Here is a 15,450-nt window from a genome sequence, read left to right as displayed (position 1 = left end):
ATGTGTGATTGAGCTGAAGTGACCTTTCAGCCTGAAAGACAGGCCCGTAGCTACGATGGGGGGGCATTCGGGGGCAATGCCCCCTCAAATGAAATTTTTATTTTCCCCCACCTGCCCTCTCAATTTAATCCATTCCCCCTCAAAAAATATTCTCTGCCCCTTCATCTTTATTAGTTTTTTAAACTTCTATTCGTAGAAATTTTCCTTTTGGACCACTGGTCTTTGTCTAAGGTTTAGATCGTTATTTATAGGTAACTATTTCTTAATAAAATACAAGTTGTAGAATGGTCTGCTTCCGAAAGCAACGGTTTTTTTGTTGAACACTAAAAACATTTCACGGCGCAACTTATGTTAATTAGGTATAGGAAAAACTGTGCCCCCTCACAAAAAGCTACTGCCCCCTTAACGAAATTTCTGGCTACGGGCCTGTTTAAAGATAAGGCTTTGAAAGAGATATATTGAGTTGCACGTTAAGAATGGCAATATATCTAGTACATTAGGCGGAAAGATACTAGCATGAATTTCCGGTAAATCAGCTCGGGAATTTTGAATTTGGTCTGTTTTCGGTTGAATTTCAAAGTATAAATTTGTAACAGGAACTTCTGGAAGAGCATACGCAAATTTCTTTGTACGGACTAAATTATATTTTCATATGGAACGAATATATCCAGATGATGTTTTCTGGGGAATGACTAATGCAAGAGCAAAAGGAATTTTTCTACCTTGCCATACTTTCGAAAATGATAGGATGTTTTTTACAAAGAATACATCCTTGAAAAAGAACCACGGAAGAAGGAAACTGCATTTTATATCCAAGCAAGATTGCCCCAAACAGTGTTCAAATAAAGAAGAAGCCTTTGAGCCCTTCCAAATATCTCCAAGCACTAGCAACATCAAGAATCCCATCCCACACAATTTTCTTCACCAAAAAAAGCAACAATGGACATCTGATGTTCACAGGTTTCCACAACTTCGACACTAACGAAATATTGCAGTCATTCACCTGTAGGCTCTGCTGACAAAAACCAAACCCTAGAAGTTTGGTGTTCCTGCAGAGTCTGGTGATATGATCTTATGTGACGGGGAAAACTGCAAAATTAAGTCCCTGAAAATGAAATATATTCCAGTACGAAAATAGTTTTGCACCGAATGTTCTAAAATTAACTGGGAAAGTGGATCAACGAAAAGGAGGCGGAAAATGTGATTGTTAAAATAAAATGATAATTTTAGAAAGGGGAAACATTTTACATTTTTTTTAATAAAAAGTGTTGTACAGTAATTAATCCCAAATTTTTAATAATAAAAGTTCCGCTACTTCACGGTTTAGTTGATTTTATTATAAAACTCTCAGGAGCTTTCGGACCATAGTCCTTCGGCATTGTATCGTTGGACGTGGCTTTTTCGTCTAACCGAGCCTGTTTCAGATATTATTGAAACTCGCCAGTTGTTTTAATATATCTTAAAGCAAGTGTCGCCTCCTATTTTAAGGTTAGTATCATTGGCGAGCGAGAGATGTCAATAACGTAGAGTTGAGTCTAAATTGAAACAAGTTGAGCGAGCAAATTATTCCCTTAAAAGTAGGTGCCTCGAGGTACCCCTTCCTTTGATTGGCTTTGCGTAATCACGTGCGCAGACAACTTAGCTTGGATTGGCTTTCCCGCAATCACGTTTTTCAATTACGTAATCGTCGACTATCAAATAAATGACAATACGTTTTTGAAAGTCGATAATAGATGGAAGCACCTTCCCGACGATCTAAGTAATCATAGCCATCTTCGTTACATAGACCCAATCAAAAATACAGAGGGCAACGACAGAGCCGACACTTGCTTTAAGTGGGAAGACTACAGTGGCCATTGTCTACTTTCGCGCTATTTCAAGCTGAACTCTTTTAATTTTGTATTTTAACTTATAAAATTAATATTTAAGTGTAGAACAGCCTCTTGTTTAGTGCTTAAAATAATTTTGACAATTTTAAATTTAAAAATAATTAAGTTATTACGTTTTAATTTGGACCCCCAGAGCTAAACAAGTTGGGCAAGCGCCCAAACTACCCTTTAGTTACACTCTAAGAAATTGGGGTACATTCAAACCGTTTTAACACTATTTGTACACTTTTTCATGAGGTGAAATTTTACACTGCTAGGTGGTTTTATTACCCAAATCAAACCTCGTATTAACACCTTCAAGATTTTTGTCTTAAAAATCCGGTGTAAAAAATGAGATTTAAAACTCCTTTTCCACACTATTTAAACACTGTTTTATCATTCTTTGTTTGTGACACCAAATATTTCCAATAACCGTGTAATAACACACCTTTAAATAGTCATTTAGCAACTTGTAAGCTTTAAATCACACCTTTAAAGGTGTTAATACACCCATTTCAAGAGTAAAATCACACCCGTGAAGGAGTTAAAAGTAACCTTTAGAGGGGTAAATAAGCCTTTTTATAGAATAAAATAACACTCTTAAAGGTGTAAATTCGCACTTTAAATATAAAAATTGTACCTGATTAGAGTTGAATTACACCTCTAGAGGTGTAAATAGGTTCGTATAAAGAGTAAAATCACACTTTTAAAGGTGTAAAATCAGACTTTTAAAGGTGTAAAATCAGACTTTTAAAGGTGTAAAATCAGACTTTTAAAGGTGTAAAATCAGACTTTTAAAGGTGTAAAATCAGACCTTCAAAAGTGTAAATTCACTTCGTAAGAGATAAATAACACCTATAAAGGTGTTAAAATGCCTTTTTGAAAGGTACATTCCACCTTCAAGTGCTCAATAACAATTTTAATGGTGTTACTATGTCATTTTTGTAGTGTTCTACAAACCTTTTTAGTTAAAAAACCATAGAAAAAAGTGTTGCAGTTTACAGCACGACAAACCGGGCGCAGCGGTAAAATTATGCAGACAATTTACAAAAACGTTAAGTATAACTAAAGCAACGCTACAACGAACATGCTTTGCCTAAGACGTAATTTTAACTGCGACCAAGAGCAATAATGCCCGGGTGTTTTATACCGAAAACCAAGCGCGACAAAAAGTATTCTTATCTGCTAAAAAACAAAAGGACAGAGAGATAAAATATGCATAAAAAACTACTGATTATTGATAGCTTAAATCACCCTCGATGAAAATATTACTTAAGGCGTAATGGCTGATCGTCTTGGACCAGGGGCTTGATTCTACTCTTATCGTTAGGAGTTAACGAAAGAAAATTTTCGTTGGCTCCATTGAAATTATATTAGCTAACGAAAAATTATTTTCGTTAAGTAGCTAACGATAAGAGTAGAATCACGCCCCAGGTCTGTGGTATAGAATTCACGGATGTTGATATGCTTTGCGCGATGGTGAAATTCGGGGTTATGGATCATTTCATTGGCCCAGGCGTTGTAGATTTAATAAAATTGTTATTTAACTATTAAAAATGGCGTATTAACACTTTTAAAGATGTGATTTAACTCTTAATAAAGGGCTTATTAACACTTTTAAAGCTATGATTTAACTCTAACAAAAGGGCGTATTAAAACTTTTAAAAGTGTGATTTAACTCTAACAAAAGGGCGTATTAACACTTTTAAAGGTGTGATTTAACTCTTAATAAAGGGCGTATGAACACTTTTAAAGGTATGATTTAACTCTAACAAAGGGCGTATTAACGTTTTTAAAGGTGTGATTTCACTCTAACAAAAGGGCGTATTAACACTTTTAAATGTGTGATCTAACTCTTAATAAAGGGCGTATTGACACTTTTAAAGGTGGGATTTCACACTAACAAAAGGGCGTATTAACACTTTTAAAGGTGTGATTTCACTCTAACAAAAGGGCGTATTGACACTTTTAAAGGTGTGATTTCACACTAACAAAAGGGCGTATTAACACTTTTAAATGTGTGATTTAACTCTTAATAAAGGGCGTATTGACACTTTTAAAGGTGTGATTTCACACTAACAAAAGGACGTATTGACACTTTTAAAGGTGTGATTTCACTCTAACAAAAGGGCGTATTAACACTTTTAAATGTGTGATTTAACTCTTAATAAAGGGCGTATTGACACTTTTAAAGGTGTGATTTCACACTAACAAAAGGGCGTATTAACACTTTTAAAGGTGTGATTTCACTCTTAATAAAGGGCGTATTGACACTTTTAACGGTGTGATTTCACACTAACAAAAGGGCGTATTAACACTTTTAAATGTGTGATTTAACTCTTAATAAAGGGCGTATTGACACTTTTAAAGGTGTGATTTAACTCTTAATAAAGGGCGTATTGACACTTTTAAAGGTGTGATTTCACTTTTAATAAAGGGCGTATTAACGCTTAAAAGATGCGTCATAACTGATTAAAAGTGCGTTTACACGTTATTGGATTTATTGTTTCACGAACTGTGGAGAGTGCTTAAAACCGGCTTAATTGTTTGGTTAAGGTGTTGAATCTGGGTTGGACTTATCAAATTGAGTGGAAATGGTGTTAGAACGGTGTGAAATGAATCCCAATTTCTTGGAATGTTTATCTTATTTAAACATTTGTATAGTGTTGTCACACTCTTTTTACACCTTTAAAAAGTTACTCCGTTTTGGAAGTGTTAAAACGGTGTGAACGAGGTGTAACACTTTCTTAACACCTTTTAAACAGCCCTATTTCTTAGAGTGTAGGACCTTATATCTCGTTAACTATTAATATTAGAATTATAAAAATTATTTTAAGCACTAAAGGAAGGTTCAGCCTAATCTGAAAAATATAATTAAATTATGTAATTTTTAAAACAGAAACGTTCAGCTTGGACGAAAAAGAGGCTTTTACTGTATTCTTACCCCTTAAACAACTCAAAAGCATAGATTTTAAATGGACGAGGTTTGTTTTATTTGGGTAAATAGATAATAACATAAGCCTATCATAAAGTCCCCATAAGCAAAGGTCTAGGCCAAATTTTGGATTATCACATACACGTTATTAAGAGGTATAGTATTCATGCACCTCATAGTGGTTATGTTCTCCACTATGAATTTCTGAAATAAGTTTCGCCAAATGCATTATGAATGCGCACAAGCCATTCGCGAACGTTTTTAAATCTCTGCCGCGAGCCCTTAGCACCGTAGCCAATTCTTAATAATGGCTTATGAACAATTTTATTGCTTTAAAACTTAAAATTAACACTTATCTTTGCCAAATTATTCATCAGAACCTCAAACTGGCTATTAGAAATAAGAGTATTTGTTTTTCCAATAGTGTAGGGAGCTGTTGGCTCGCGTGGCTGAAGGGCTTGCCAACACCATCCTACGCATAGTAGCCCGGCCACCTGAATTCATGGCTTTAAAAGTCGCTTGATGGCTTAGGCATACGGCTAAGGTGGTGCCTTAGATATTAGCCTAGCTGATTATCATTATGATATTATATCTGAAACGGTTTTTCCCACCTTTACAGCGCCGCGACAGGTTTACAAATTGGGTGTAAAGGGCATGCTTCTTCGGGATAAGAACCTTGAATCCACAACGTATTAAAGAGTGCTAACAACTTGTCTTGGGTAGATTTTTCAACATTAGGTTAGAGATATCATGGAGATATCGTCGACCCCTGGAGCAGGGTGACCACAGTTCCTATATTTCCGATTTTTCCTATAATTTAACGTCGTTCCTTTTCTTTCCTAAAATTTCAATAAATTTCCTATAATACCCTATATTTTAACTCAAAAGCCTGAAGAAATGAAAATAGTTGATATTTTACCCTTAGAGGTCTTTAAAACATCGAAGTTTTTAAAGATGCTTATTTACAACACGGTTTTCGACTATTTCTATCAGTTATCAACTTTATTTTGAATGTTATACCCCCTTTAAACAATTTTGACAACCGTTTTATCTTATTACATAAATAATTTTTTCCTATTTTTTTCCTTTTTTCTTCCTATATAAATTTCCTATAATCCCTTTAAAGGATTTTAAAATATTCTGTGGTCACCCTGCTGGAGCCAGGTTCTTTAAACTTATAAGACTTCTGTTGACATTGTAGATGTCATCGAGGTCAGATTGGTCAATTTCTGACGAACCTTTCCGGAGGTTTAGATTTGGTGGTAGATGCACCTGCTTTTCAAACGGTATCACCAAATACTCGGCAACGTATTTTGGTAGACAATATACCTGGCTATCCTGAAAGCATTCATTTAGATTTTACAAACTGGTGCACCTGGGATATCGTATCACCAAAAGTAAACAGGGGAAGAAAGTCTGGCACTTGGGTCCAACGGCACGACGTCTTATTTGAGGGGTAACATTTTTGGGCTTCGGAAATGACTTCCCCCTCGCCTCTTTACAAGGACACAAAGGTATCGGTTGTACTCCGCCACGTCCCCACTGTCCCTATCTTTCCCACTGTCCCTATCTAGTGGTGTGATGGGGTCACTGGAGCCTGTGGGGGGCTCCATACCCGGCTCTCAAGGTCATGTGATCGGGGCGCTGGGTCACTGGAACCTCATGGGTGTTCCACACTCGTCATTCTGTGACCTACTAAGGAGGGTAGTTTGCAGTGGAAGAGGAAGCCACTCTAGTCCTCAGCTGTGCGAGGGTGGGTCTCGGGCAGCCCATGGTGTCGCCTTTTGTTGGGCCGTGATGAGGGCGTTTGTTTGCTATATGTGAGGCGGTCAAAATGGCTGTCTCACTGGCCGAACGTTGTTTCGCAAAGCGCACTTTTGTCCGGGGCTGGTTGTTTTGGTGGCCGCTGTAGTGCTTAAGGTGGAGCAGCGGGGTACAAATACATATACTTATGTACTCCGCCACGGTGAAAAATAGTTCTCTATAAAATACGTGAATATTAAACTTTTGCTTTCGATAATTTGGTTAATTTAGTTCCTAAATAAAGTAGATATATGATAGAAACTAAAATGCGACATTTTAAAAATAATAACACGACTTTTGAAAAGAAATAAACCGTAACTAGAATAACGCTCACTCAAATCGTGGAGAGTGTGGCGCCATCTAAGAGCAGAGATCAGGACTAATTGGTAAATTACGATGTTAAGGCCTAACAATTTGCAAGTTTAACTGAAATAATAGCTATAGCTACGAGCTTTTTTTGTTTATTTTACAATTGATATAGTAATTATTAATTAAAATCAACCGTTATCGAAAGAAATAATGGTCAGCATTGGACAGAGAGACTATTTGAAATCGCGAGGCGGTGACATGGTTACCAGGGAATAAAATTCAAAATTTTCATCGTGAGCGCAGTCCGGAATACCACAAATGCACTACTTCGCGCGTAATGTGCTATCCTTATTGGTTAGAAATATCACGTGATCACTAGCTCTTTAAAAAGGTTGTCAAGCATGGTGGAAGGTAAAATCTGAAGGCAGTGATAGACTTTCTCCCCCTATTTACTTTTGGTATCACACAAATATCACCGGTCCGGTAGTCTCATCAAAACGCGCCGCGATAGTGTCCACAACCCGGATAAGTGACCAACAGCCATGGGCAGGTAAAGAATCCTACTGCTGACTGTTGCACCATTGCCGCGAGCCATCTAACCCTTCGGAAGACGCCACACTAAACTTCGCGCACAGCCGTGGCGCCTGGGAATAAGGACACCACCAAGTGGCACCAACAAACATCCAGCTCACAAAAGAACGGGAGTCAACGCCCGAAAGTTAAGGTACCCAGCGTCCTCCGCATAGCTGGAGCCGGATATACAAAAGGTGGGAAAGCAATGGCTCATTGGAATTCGGAGGTGGTGGTAGGACCATTTTACCAAAGGTAACATCTTCCAGTTCTTCACCACTTTTATGGGTTACAAGTGCCGGAACCGAAAGTTAGGAAATATTTCTACGGAAACTTGTACTTTTGCTAAACCATTTAACCCTATTCCAGATTCTTCGTATCTCTTTTATATATCGCCTTAATTCTGCAGCCGCCTTACGGTAACGTTCATAATCTTCTTTAGTATCACCCTCCTCTGTAAACATTAATTTTTTTCACCTTGATAGGGCATGAACTATCCCTCCTTTGAAGAGTTCGAGGTTGGGAGGCACCGAGGGGCCAATCACTTTTTTACAGGGTGTCCTAATAATCATGATTAAAAATTTAATGATGATTTAATCATTTTTAATCTTTGTACAGCCAAAGCTACAGATTTAATTTTAATATAATCTAATCATACGCGGGTGTAATAATTATCATTGGAATGAGCTGCCCCTCAGGAGGCACCGCCAATTTCTTTCCCATTAGGATGGTAAAATGATCAATGGTCCCATCTTCCGTGTGGCCAAGATTTTTTGACTCCATCCTGCTATTAAGTGCTGTGATCTCGCGTTATTAGTTTCGACTTTTTAACTTTTTCTTAGGTGTTTCTTTCTGAAGTGGTGCCTATGTCAAAAATGTATAATATTTTCATATACACCACTATTAAAATGATATTTAAAAAACTAAGTTGTGCAGAGGTGGAATAAACAGAGTAAAGTATGGAATGGTATACATTTCAGAAGAAATAGAGAAACAAGATGTCGCGGATATTTGAGTATACACAATACCGCTTGCATATTTAATTTAAATTTGAACATATTTTCAATTATCTTGTACATTAACTTAAAAAGCGCACTTCAATAACAAGAATCTTGTTGAAAATGAGCGCTTTTTTAACCACCTTGTATATTTAGAACAATATCTCAATCAAACAAAATCAACGCCTAAGACTAATTTTATCTCAACGAAAAATCCATTACAACGTTTTATTAATCACCTTGTCCATTAATTATTAAAATATTTCAATCACCCGGAACATTAAATTAATAATTTTTCAAAACGTGCCTTCCACTTCTTTTAACCATAAGTAACAAAATACAATAAGTATCACACCTACTATTCTCTTTTAATGATCGTTTGTTTTGGTCAATGACCACATAAATTATCACGTGGCTAAGTACTGAGAACTCAAATCCAGATGTTACTATAGTCTCTGGAAGTGTCAGGTAACGGTGGCAGAGAAATCGCTGCCGACAGCCTATTTGAAGCATCCGCCAAGGCTTATTCAAAATTAAAAATAAAATTATTGAGTCGAAACATAAAATCGTATTTATCGTCATAACACTAACCTGGCTGTAATTTTGTCTCTAGCTTTCGATTACGAAATCACCCCACACCGGTGATTTCAACCAAGAGCAATAATTGATCTAATCAAAAATATCCACAAAAATATTTGAAAGTTCGAGTAATACGAATAACTATTTTCAATTTTTATGATAATTCAGAAATATCGTAAGTATTAGAAATTATAAATCTCGTGAAATCCATGGAAATATTGGAAATCTCGCAAAAGAAAAATCTTCAATATTTCTGGAAATCGAGACATATCGGAAATCTCGCAAATATAGGAAATATGCGAGAAATATCAAAGTATCGGAAACATTCGAAAAATATCGGAAATATTCGATAAATATAAAAATATTCAATAAATATAAAAATATTCAATAAAAATAAAAAATCTTCAATAAAAATAAAAAATCTTCAATAAATTTAAAAAATATTCAATAAATATAAAAAATATTCAATAAATATAAAAATAATTCAATAAATATAAAAAATATTCAATAAATATAAAAAATATTCAATAAATATAAAAAATATTCAATAAATATAAAAAAATATTCAATAAATATAAAAAATATTCAATAAATATAAAAATATTCAATAAAAATAAAAATATTCAATAAATATAAAAAATATTCAATAAATATAAAAAATCTTCAATAAATTTAAAAAATATTCAATAAATATAAAAAATATTCAATAAATATAAAAAATATTCAATAAATATAAAAAATATTCAATGAATATAAAAAAATATTCAATAAATATAAAAAAAATTTCAATAAATATAAAAAAATAGAAATATTGGAAATATTCGAAAAATATCGAAACAAAATTAGAAATATTATAAATATTCGAGAAATATCGAAATAAAATTTGATATATCTAAGTATTATATTTATAAATATTTAGAAATCATAAATATGCTCTCAAGAATGGATTAATCCACCGACCATTAATGAAATTATTTCAGGTGACTGGGTTACAATGCGTAGGAGGACACGTGTAACTAAACGTAGCAGCGGTTCCCAATTTTCGTTGGTCAAAATTCCTCCAGAAATACTAAGTAATTTTTCAACTAACCTAAAAATAAAAAAATATTAAAAGAGACTCTTGAAGGTTAGCCGAAACCGCAGTTGAGTTTTATAATAAACTTTTAACACTTAATTGTGCACGAGAAAATTTCGTTGTATTTCTTTTATTTTAATATATTTTTGCGGCAGAAAAATAAACACTATTTTTAAATAATTACCTAACCTAACCTTAACTGTAACCTAAAACTAACCTAATCTTAACCAAGACCTAACCTAAATTAATAAAAACTGCGCGAAAAATGAGGCCAAGCCGAACTTTGCGCGATTATCATAGATCGTGGAAAGGAACAAGATAACGTAATTCGCAGCCAATGAGATTGGAAGCTGTTGCTTCGTTTAGTCACTTCTGTTAAAAACCGAAAAACACAAAAAAAATTTCAGACTCGTTACTTATCTGTAAAGTTGATAACCGATTTTTCGTCATTGAGCAGACTACGGAAAGAAATTATAACGCTCTTAATCAGAATAGTTATTTAATATCAGAAACAAAAATCACAAACTAGCAACAAGCAAAATGCAGCGTAAAGCAATATTACATCGTTAAAATAACATCGTACCTTTTTGGTCCAAAAACCGCAAAATAACCGCGAAATTTGACTTTTGAAAAACGCCTTATAAATATGGATTTATTTAAATTTATACAAAGATAAATTTAGAAACCTCTAAGCGCCTAGCTAACAACAACAACAATATTAAAAATAATTACTTATTATTAAAATCGCGTCTTAAGAATTAAATAAAATTGCGGTAACGCAGCTTCAACTATATTTACATCTGGGAATCGCTTAATATTTTCTTCAAAACAAGAATCGTATTTTTTTCTAATAGTGGGCGTGCTTAACGAACCTCACCAAAGGTTTCCGCTTGCGATAAGAGTGCCTTCGGCTGACGGGGACAATTTTGGCCACGGGAACGGTGGCGTGAGGCACCACGTAGCCGTAATTAACCGGATGAGCCGGCGCGACGTAGCTGACGGGTCTGGGGGCGACGTAATGGGGATAGGGCTCGCTGTAACCCGGGCGGACACCAACTGGGATGTTGATCTTCGAAGCCGAAGCGTGCGCCGCTTTCTCGTGGACAACCGCGGGGGGGTCTTCAGCCTCGATCTTCACGTCGGCGGGACTGTCGTTGGACGTGCCGGGTTCGTTGGTCTTGATGACAGCCCGGAAGCCACCGGCGTCGGCGACGTAATGCACTTGTCTGTAAACTCCGTAAGGATCGGTGTATCCGTAGCTGCCTTTCACCACGCCATTCTCGTCTCCGGACTCTTGTCGATGTTGGGTGGCGCCTTCGTCGTCTTTAATCTGGTAGCCGAATTGGTACGGCGTCGGTGGGCCGTGGTTCTCAATCTGAAAAATTTAAAAGTGTAATTATAGGTAACGCGAAAAAACAGTTGTGTCGCTAGGCCCCATTGCAAAGTTCCTACAAAAAGTGATGGTAATCCCCTCAAAAATGTGTTCAATAGCGCTTAGTTTTCTTACTTTGAATAAAAATAATTCTAGATGAAATGGTTACCATAAGACTTCAAACCAGAGGTAATTATAGTGTCCACGTATTTCGAGAACATATTAATAACAATAGACCATTCTATAATTCCTAGGTAAACCGGAAAACCCACCCAAAGACTGTAGTTCATAATCTCATTTATCTTTTTGCTAAGAAGTCTGACCATCCTTACAAAAAAAATCAAAATATATAATCATAGAAAAGTATAATCATCTTTATATTACTAAATGAAAATCCTAGTGTCGCCACTTGAAAAAGACGACCTACTTAAACCAGACATCTTAAGGTCACTTTTAATTTTCTTATCATAACCACGATACGCCTTTTAACTTTCATTTTAATAAGAGCCTTAAACAAAGGGAAAGACTGACCATCTTCATTGGCACATCTTTGTACAGCGCTCATCAAAAATGAACCGTCAATTAGTAATTCTTCGTTACCATTATCTCGCTATCTCGCCTTTGAAAATGCGTTCGAGCGAACAATGAACAATTAAAGAGGGCTTATTCTTGGTAATTATAGGTTGAAATCCGAGGTGATTCGAGTAACAAGTATTTTGATATTATGCCGTATAGTAACGAACTTACGTTGCTGTTGTCGTAAGCGCCGGGGATCGGTTTTAAGAGGCCCTGGTCACGAGGTTGGTCCACCACAGGGTGCTCTTCGGCCGCGTAAGCGAAAATTGGTTGCTTGTACCGGACGCCGTAGTTAATTGGGACTCCGCAATTGACCAGTCCCAGTATCGCGATCAATACCAGAATGGGAATTTGCTGCAAGAATCAATTTATTTTTTCAATTGCAATGTCCTGGTACATCATTGGAACGTCGTATTAACTCCGGTATATCACAAAACGCTTTACGAAGCAAATACATCTACCATTTACTAGTGGCAACCGCACCAGGAGAACGAATACGCTAAACGCCTTACGAACCAGGAATACGCTACGAAGTTCCAAGAACTCCCAAAATATTCCGATGATGACCGCAAGCCGCCGGTACTTACGTGTTCCATAATGAGGAGCTCGGAGGGTTGAAAAGGCAAAAACGCAAACGAAACAAAAACGCGTGGTATTCCAAACGAGAGCTGAAAGAGATCTGAGGTCGAATGGGAGTTGGATTTTCCTTTATATACATCATGAAATGAATCCCGTTGGCGGGGGAGGATGGCGAAATGAAGCCATTGGACACCCAAAAAACGATTGTTCTTTTCAAACCACGACATCATCGAAATCAATTTAGAGAGAAAAAAGTGAAACTCCGGAGGCGGGTGTCGGACGACGGACGAAAAGGTCAAACTATCTCGGTTCGTAACAATCAATTTGGTCGTATCAAGACATGTCGATGAGACCAGGTAAGGAAGGCTCGGAAAACTGGTTTATCCGTTGGAAGTGGGTGAGGGGGGCCTACCAGTAAAAAAAATACCATTCTCACCCTAATTTCGTAGCGGGAAAACCTTTTGTTCTTCTTTATCCATGTCGATTGGGATCTAATTACCCAACTGAAATTACGTTTTCTCTCTATTCGCTATGGTCAAAAGAAATCACTTTCTCAATTGAGTAATTGAGGTAGCCATATAATTCGGAAAAAAGGGAAAATATATATAATAAAGGCACATTTGTAGAATTGTAATTATAATTGTTATTAGGAAATGTATTATTTGAAATAATTCGAGCCTGGAATAGCTCGGACGTTTGATAAAATCCTGTACACTTTACATAAACAAGTCTAAATCCAGAGGAAAATCGTACTATAAAATTTCCGAAATCCTTTGCGCAAAATTTTAAAATGTCCGACCACTTCGTCCAAAATGACCTTGTTACTCAAAATCCTTTGCGCAAAAGTTCGTACCAAAGTTAAAAGAATTGGGTCTATAAAAATTTCATTATTTCGGCAGACCACTTAAGGTCTTTACACTTATATTAATAATTGATTGTCTTAGGGTTTAGGAACCGTTACTATTTTCGCTACGTCAGTATGAATTGTGGTACTTAAATGTATTCTTGATAAGAAACCAATATTGTTCCGTCGATAATTAGTTTCAATTCGGGATAAAACTATTTTAAAACAAGGAAATTAAATAGTTCGATTTAGTTACGAACAACCGGTTACGTTGCAAGACGCTATTAATGTCTACATGGCGAAATAACATCGGTATTTACACTCGTCTTACATTTCTGAGATTTCTCGAAGTGGGACCGATAGTTTACGCAATAATTTTGACAATAGAATTGATAGTATTGTACTTAGCGAGTGTAAGACAAGTCGCGAGAGGATTTCTTTCGATTGAAATAAAACAATAGCCACTCTAGAATTCTATAATTATGATAGTTACCCCCGTTATTGTAATCTCAACGACTAGGTTTCATTAAAAAGGCGAAAATGTTACGTAGCTCTGTTTTAACTCGATTATCGAAATTTTATCGAGACTCGAGGTTGGAGAGGGCGAGGAAATTAATTCTTATCGTTTTTATCGCGATATTCTGCCGGAGAATCTTCTGACCCCTGCGAGCCATCACCTATTGTGTTTCCAGCCCCTTATCGTCGCGTGGGGGAAGACTACGAACGAAGGATAATACCTCCACGCGAGAGGAAACCCAACCATTTGATAGGGATCGCTTTCACGCCTACCTGTTAATGCGATCTAGACAGTGCCTTCCCACGGAACAACTCCCAGAACCCGTCGCCAAATTCTTAATCAAAAAAAATTAAAATTAATCGCGAAAGATGGAATGTTTTCGCGAAACTCCGGAAGACTTCGGGGTCCAGTTGACCCGGTTCGAATCGACCAAAATTAAGAGGAAGCTATGGCGACCCTTCGAAGAAACTACGCCCCCTCAGAGTTCCGATGTTACTCCGGTACTTCATTCGGCGATTAGTGGTTCGGTTTTGGTTCCTAAGCCCCTTTACGCGTCTACGAATTCATTGTTCAACCTACCATTGGGAAAGATGGAGATGTCCGGAAAGAAGGTCAATTTGCTAGCAAGCCCCAGTTCCTCATTCCTGCCGGTGAAGAGGAAGAGAGTCTACTGTCCTCACTGTCCGTCCAAGTTTTTCAATAATGGTCAACTCACGGGACACATGGCGGTTCATACGGGTACGTTACCTACTCTCGATTGATATTTTGGGGTTTAGTTTAAGGCGACGTTTTATCGTACATATTCGCAGGAGACCGACCTTTCCGGTGCGATTTCGGTAATTGTCCCAGGGCCTTCGCTCGTAATGAAGAGTTAACGAGACACAGACGGATACATACCGGAGACAAACCGCACGGTTGCGACTTATGCTCCAAAAGGTTCGGCCGTAAAGACCATCTCAGCAAACACAGAAGAACGCATCAGAGGTTAGCCGAGAAGAAAGTGCATCTATGCCCGGTAGTCAATTGCGGACACAGTTACACCCGTTCCGACGCCTTGGCTAGACACGTAGGAGCTAGCCATTCCAAACTTAAGTGCTGACGAAAACGATACTCAATTTGAAAATACAATGCTTTTCAAACAATGTGATACAATTTATACAAGATATTCGTGAGCGAAACGAGTCTAGGTGGAGTAACGGCGTTAGTTTCTCTAGAGGTAGTGCCTATGATCTAGCGTCTGCTACAGTCAAATTAAAAACTCATAAGAAATTTTTTTCTTAAATAAACTTATCAAAATACAAGCACACGATGCGAGTATCATTATTTTTAAAGTCAAATTTACGAAAAACAGCCTCTACCTATCTATCAAAGGGGGCGTAGTGATAGTTTTCGATCGCGAATAAAGTGATAATTTAAATACAAATA

At 36.8% G+C, this 15,450-nt stretch overlaps 2 protein-coding genes and 1 long non-coding RNA gene across 3 annotated transcripts; 1 reads left to right on the top strand and 2 right to left on the bottom strand.

The window, feature by feature from the left end:
- Window positions 1–8,292: 8,292 nt before the first annotated feature.
- On the bottom strand, window positions 8,293–9,185 carry LOC149926015 (uncharacterized). The gene is made up of 3 exons (XR_016476958.1): window positions 9,075–9,185; window positions 8,843–9,005; window positions 8,293–8,349 (listed from the first exon to the last, which is right to left on the bottom strand). It is a non-coding gene; the product is annotated as an uncharacterized LOC149926015 (long non-coding RNA).
- A 1,638-nt stretch (window positions 9,186–10,823) lies between these two features.
- Window positions 10,824–14,723, bottom strand: LOC149926014 (uncharacterized). Its single transcript, XM_090161955.1, has 3 exons — window positions 14,605–14,723; window positions 12,257–12,439; window positions 10,824–11,512 (listed from the first exon to the last, which is right to left on the bottom strand). The coding sequence occupies exons 1-3, from the start codon at window positions 14,605–14,607 to the stop codon at window positions 10,985–10,987; spliced, it is 714 nt and encodes a 237-aa protein (XP_090018081.1). The 5' UTR covers window positions 14,608–14,723; the 3' UTR covers window positions 10,824–10,984.
- On the top strand, window positions 14,226–15,443 carry LOC149926013 (uncharacterized). The gene is made up of 2 exons (XM_090161956.1): window positions 14,226–14,763; window positions 14,835–15,443. The coding sequence occupies exons 1-2, from the start codon at window positions 14,394–14,396 to the stop codon at window positions 15,122–15,124; spliced, it is 660 nt and encodes a 219-aa protein (XP_090018082.1). The 5' UTR covers window positions 14,226–14,393; the 3' UTR covers window positions 15,125–15,443.
- The last annotated feature ends 7 nt before the right edge of the window (window positions 15,444–15,450 follow it).

This window comes from Leiobunum rupestre, chromosome 10, assembly GCF_980474605.1.
Source record: "Leiobunum rupestre chromosome 10, qqLeiRupe1.1.hap1, whole genome shotgun sequence".
NCBI classification, from domain to species: Eukaryota; Metazoa; Arthropoda; class Arachnida; order Opiliones; family Sclerosomatidae; genus Leiobunum; species Leiobunum rupestre.
Note: the sequence above shows the minus strand (reverse complement) of the source record. Positions and strands in the feature narration are given on the sequence as shown.

What these genes read in the sequence shown, in the direction of transcription:
- LOC149926013 (XM_090161956.1), top strand. Translation starts at nt 14,394, where the DNA reads ATGGAATGTTTTCGCGAAACTCCGGAAGACTTCGGGGTCCAGTTGACC. An exon ending in ACACATGGCGGTTCATACGG is followed by an intron (nt 14,764 to 14,834) that starts GTACGTTACCTA and finishes ACATATTCGCAG; the next exon opens with GAGACCGACCTTTCCGGTGC.
- LOC149926014 (XM_090161955.1), bottom strand. An exon ending in GCGCTTACGACAACAGCAAC is followed by an intron (nt 11,513 to 12,256) that starts GTAAGTTCGTTA and finishes TAAATTTTTCAG; the next exon opens with ATTGAGAACCACGGCCCACC.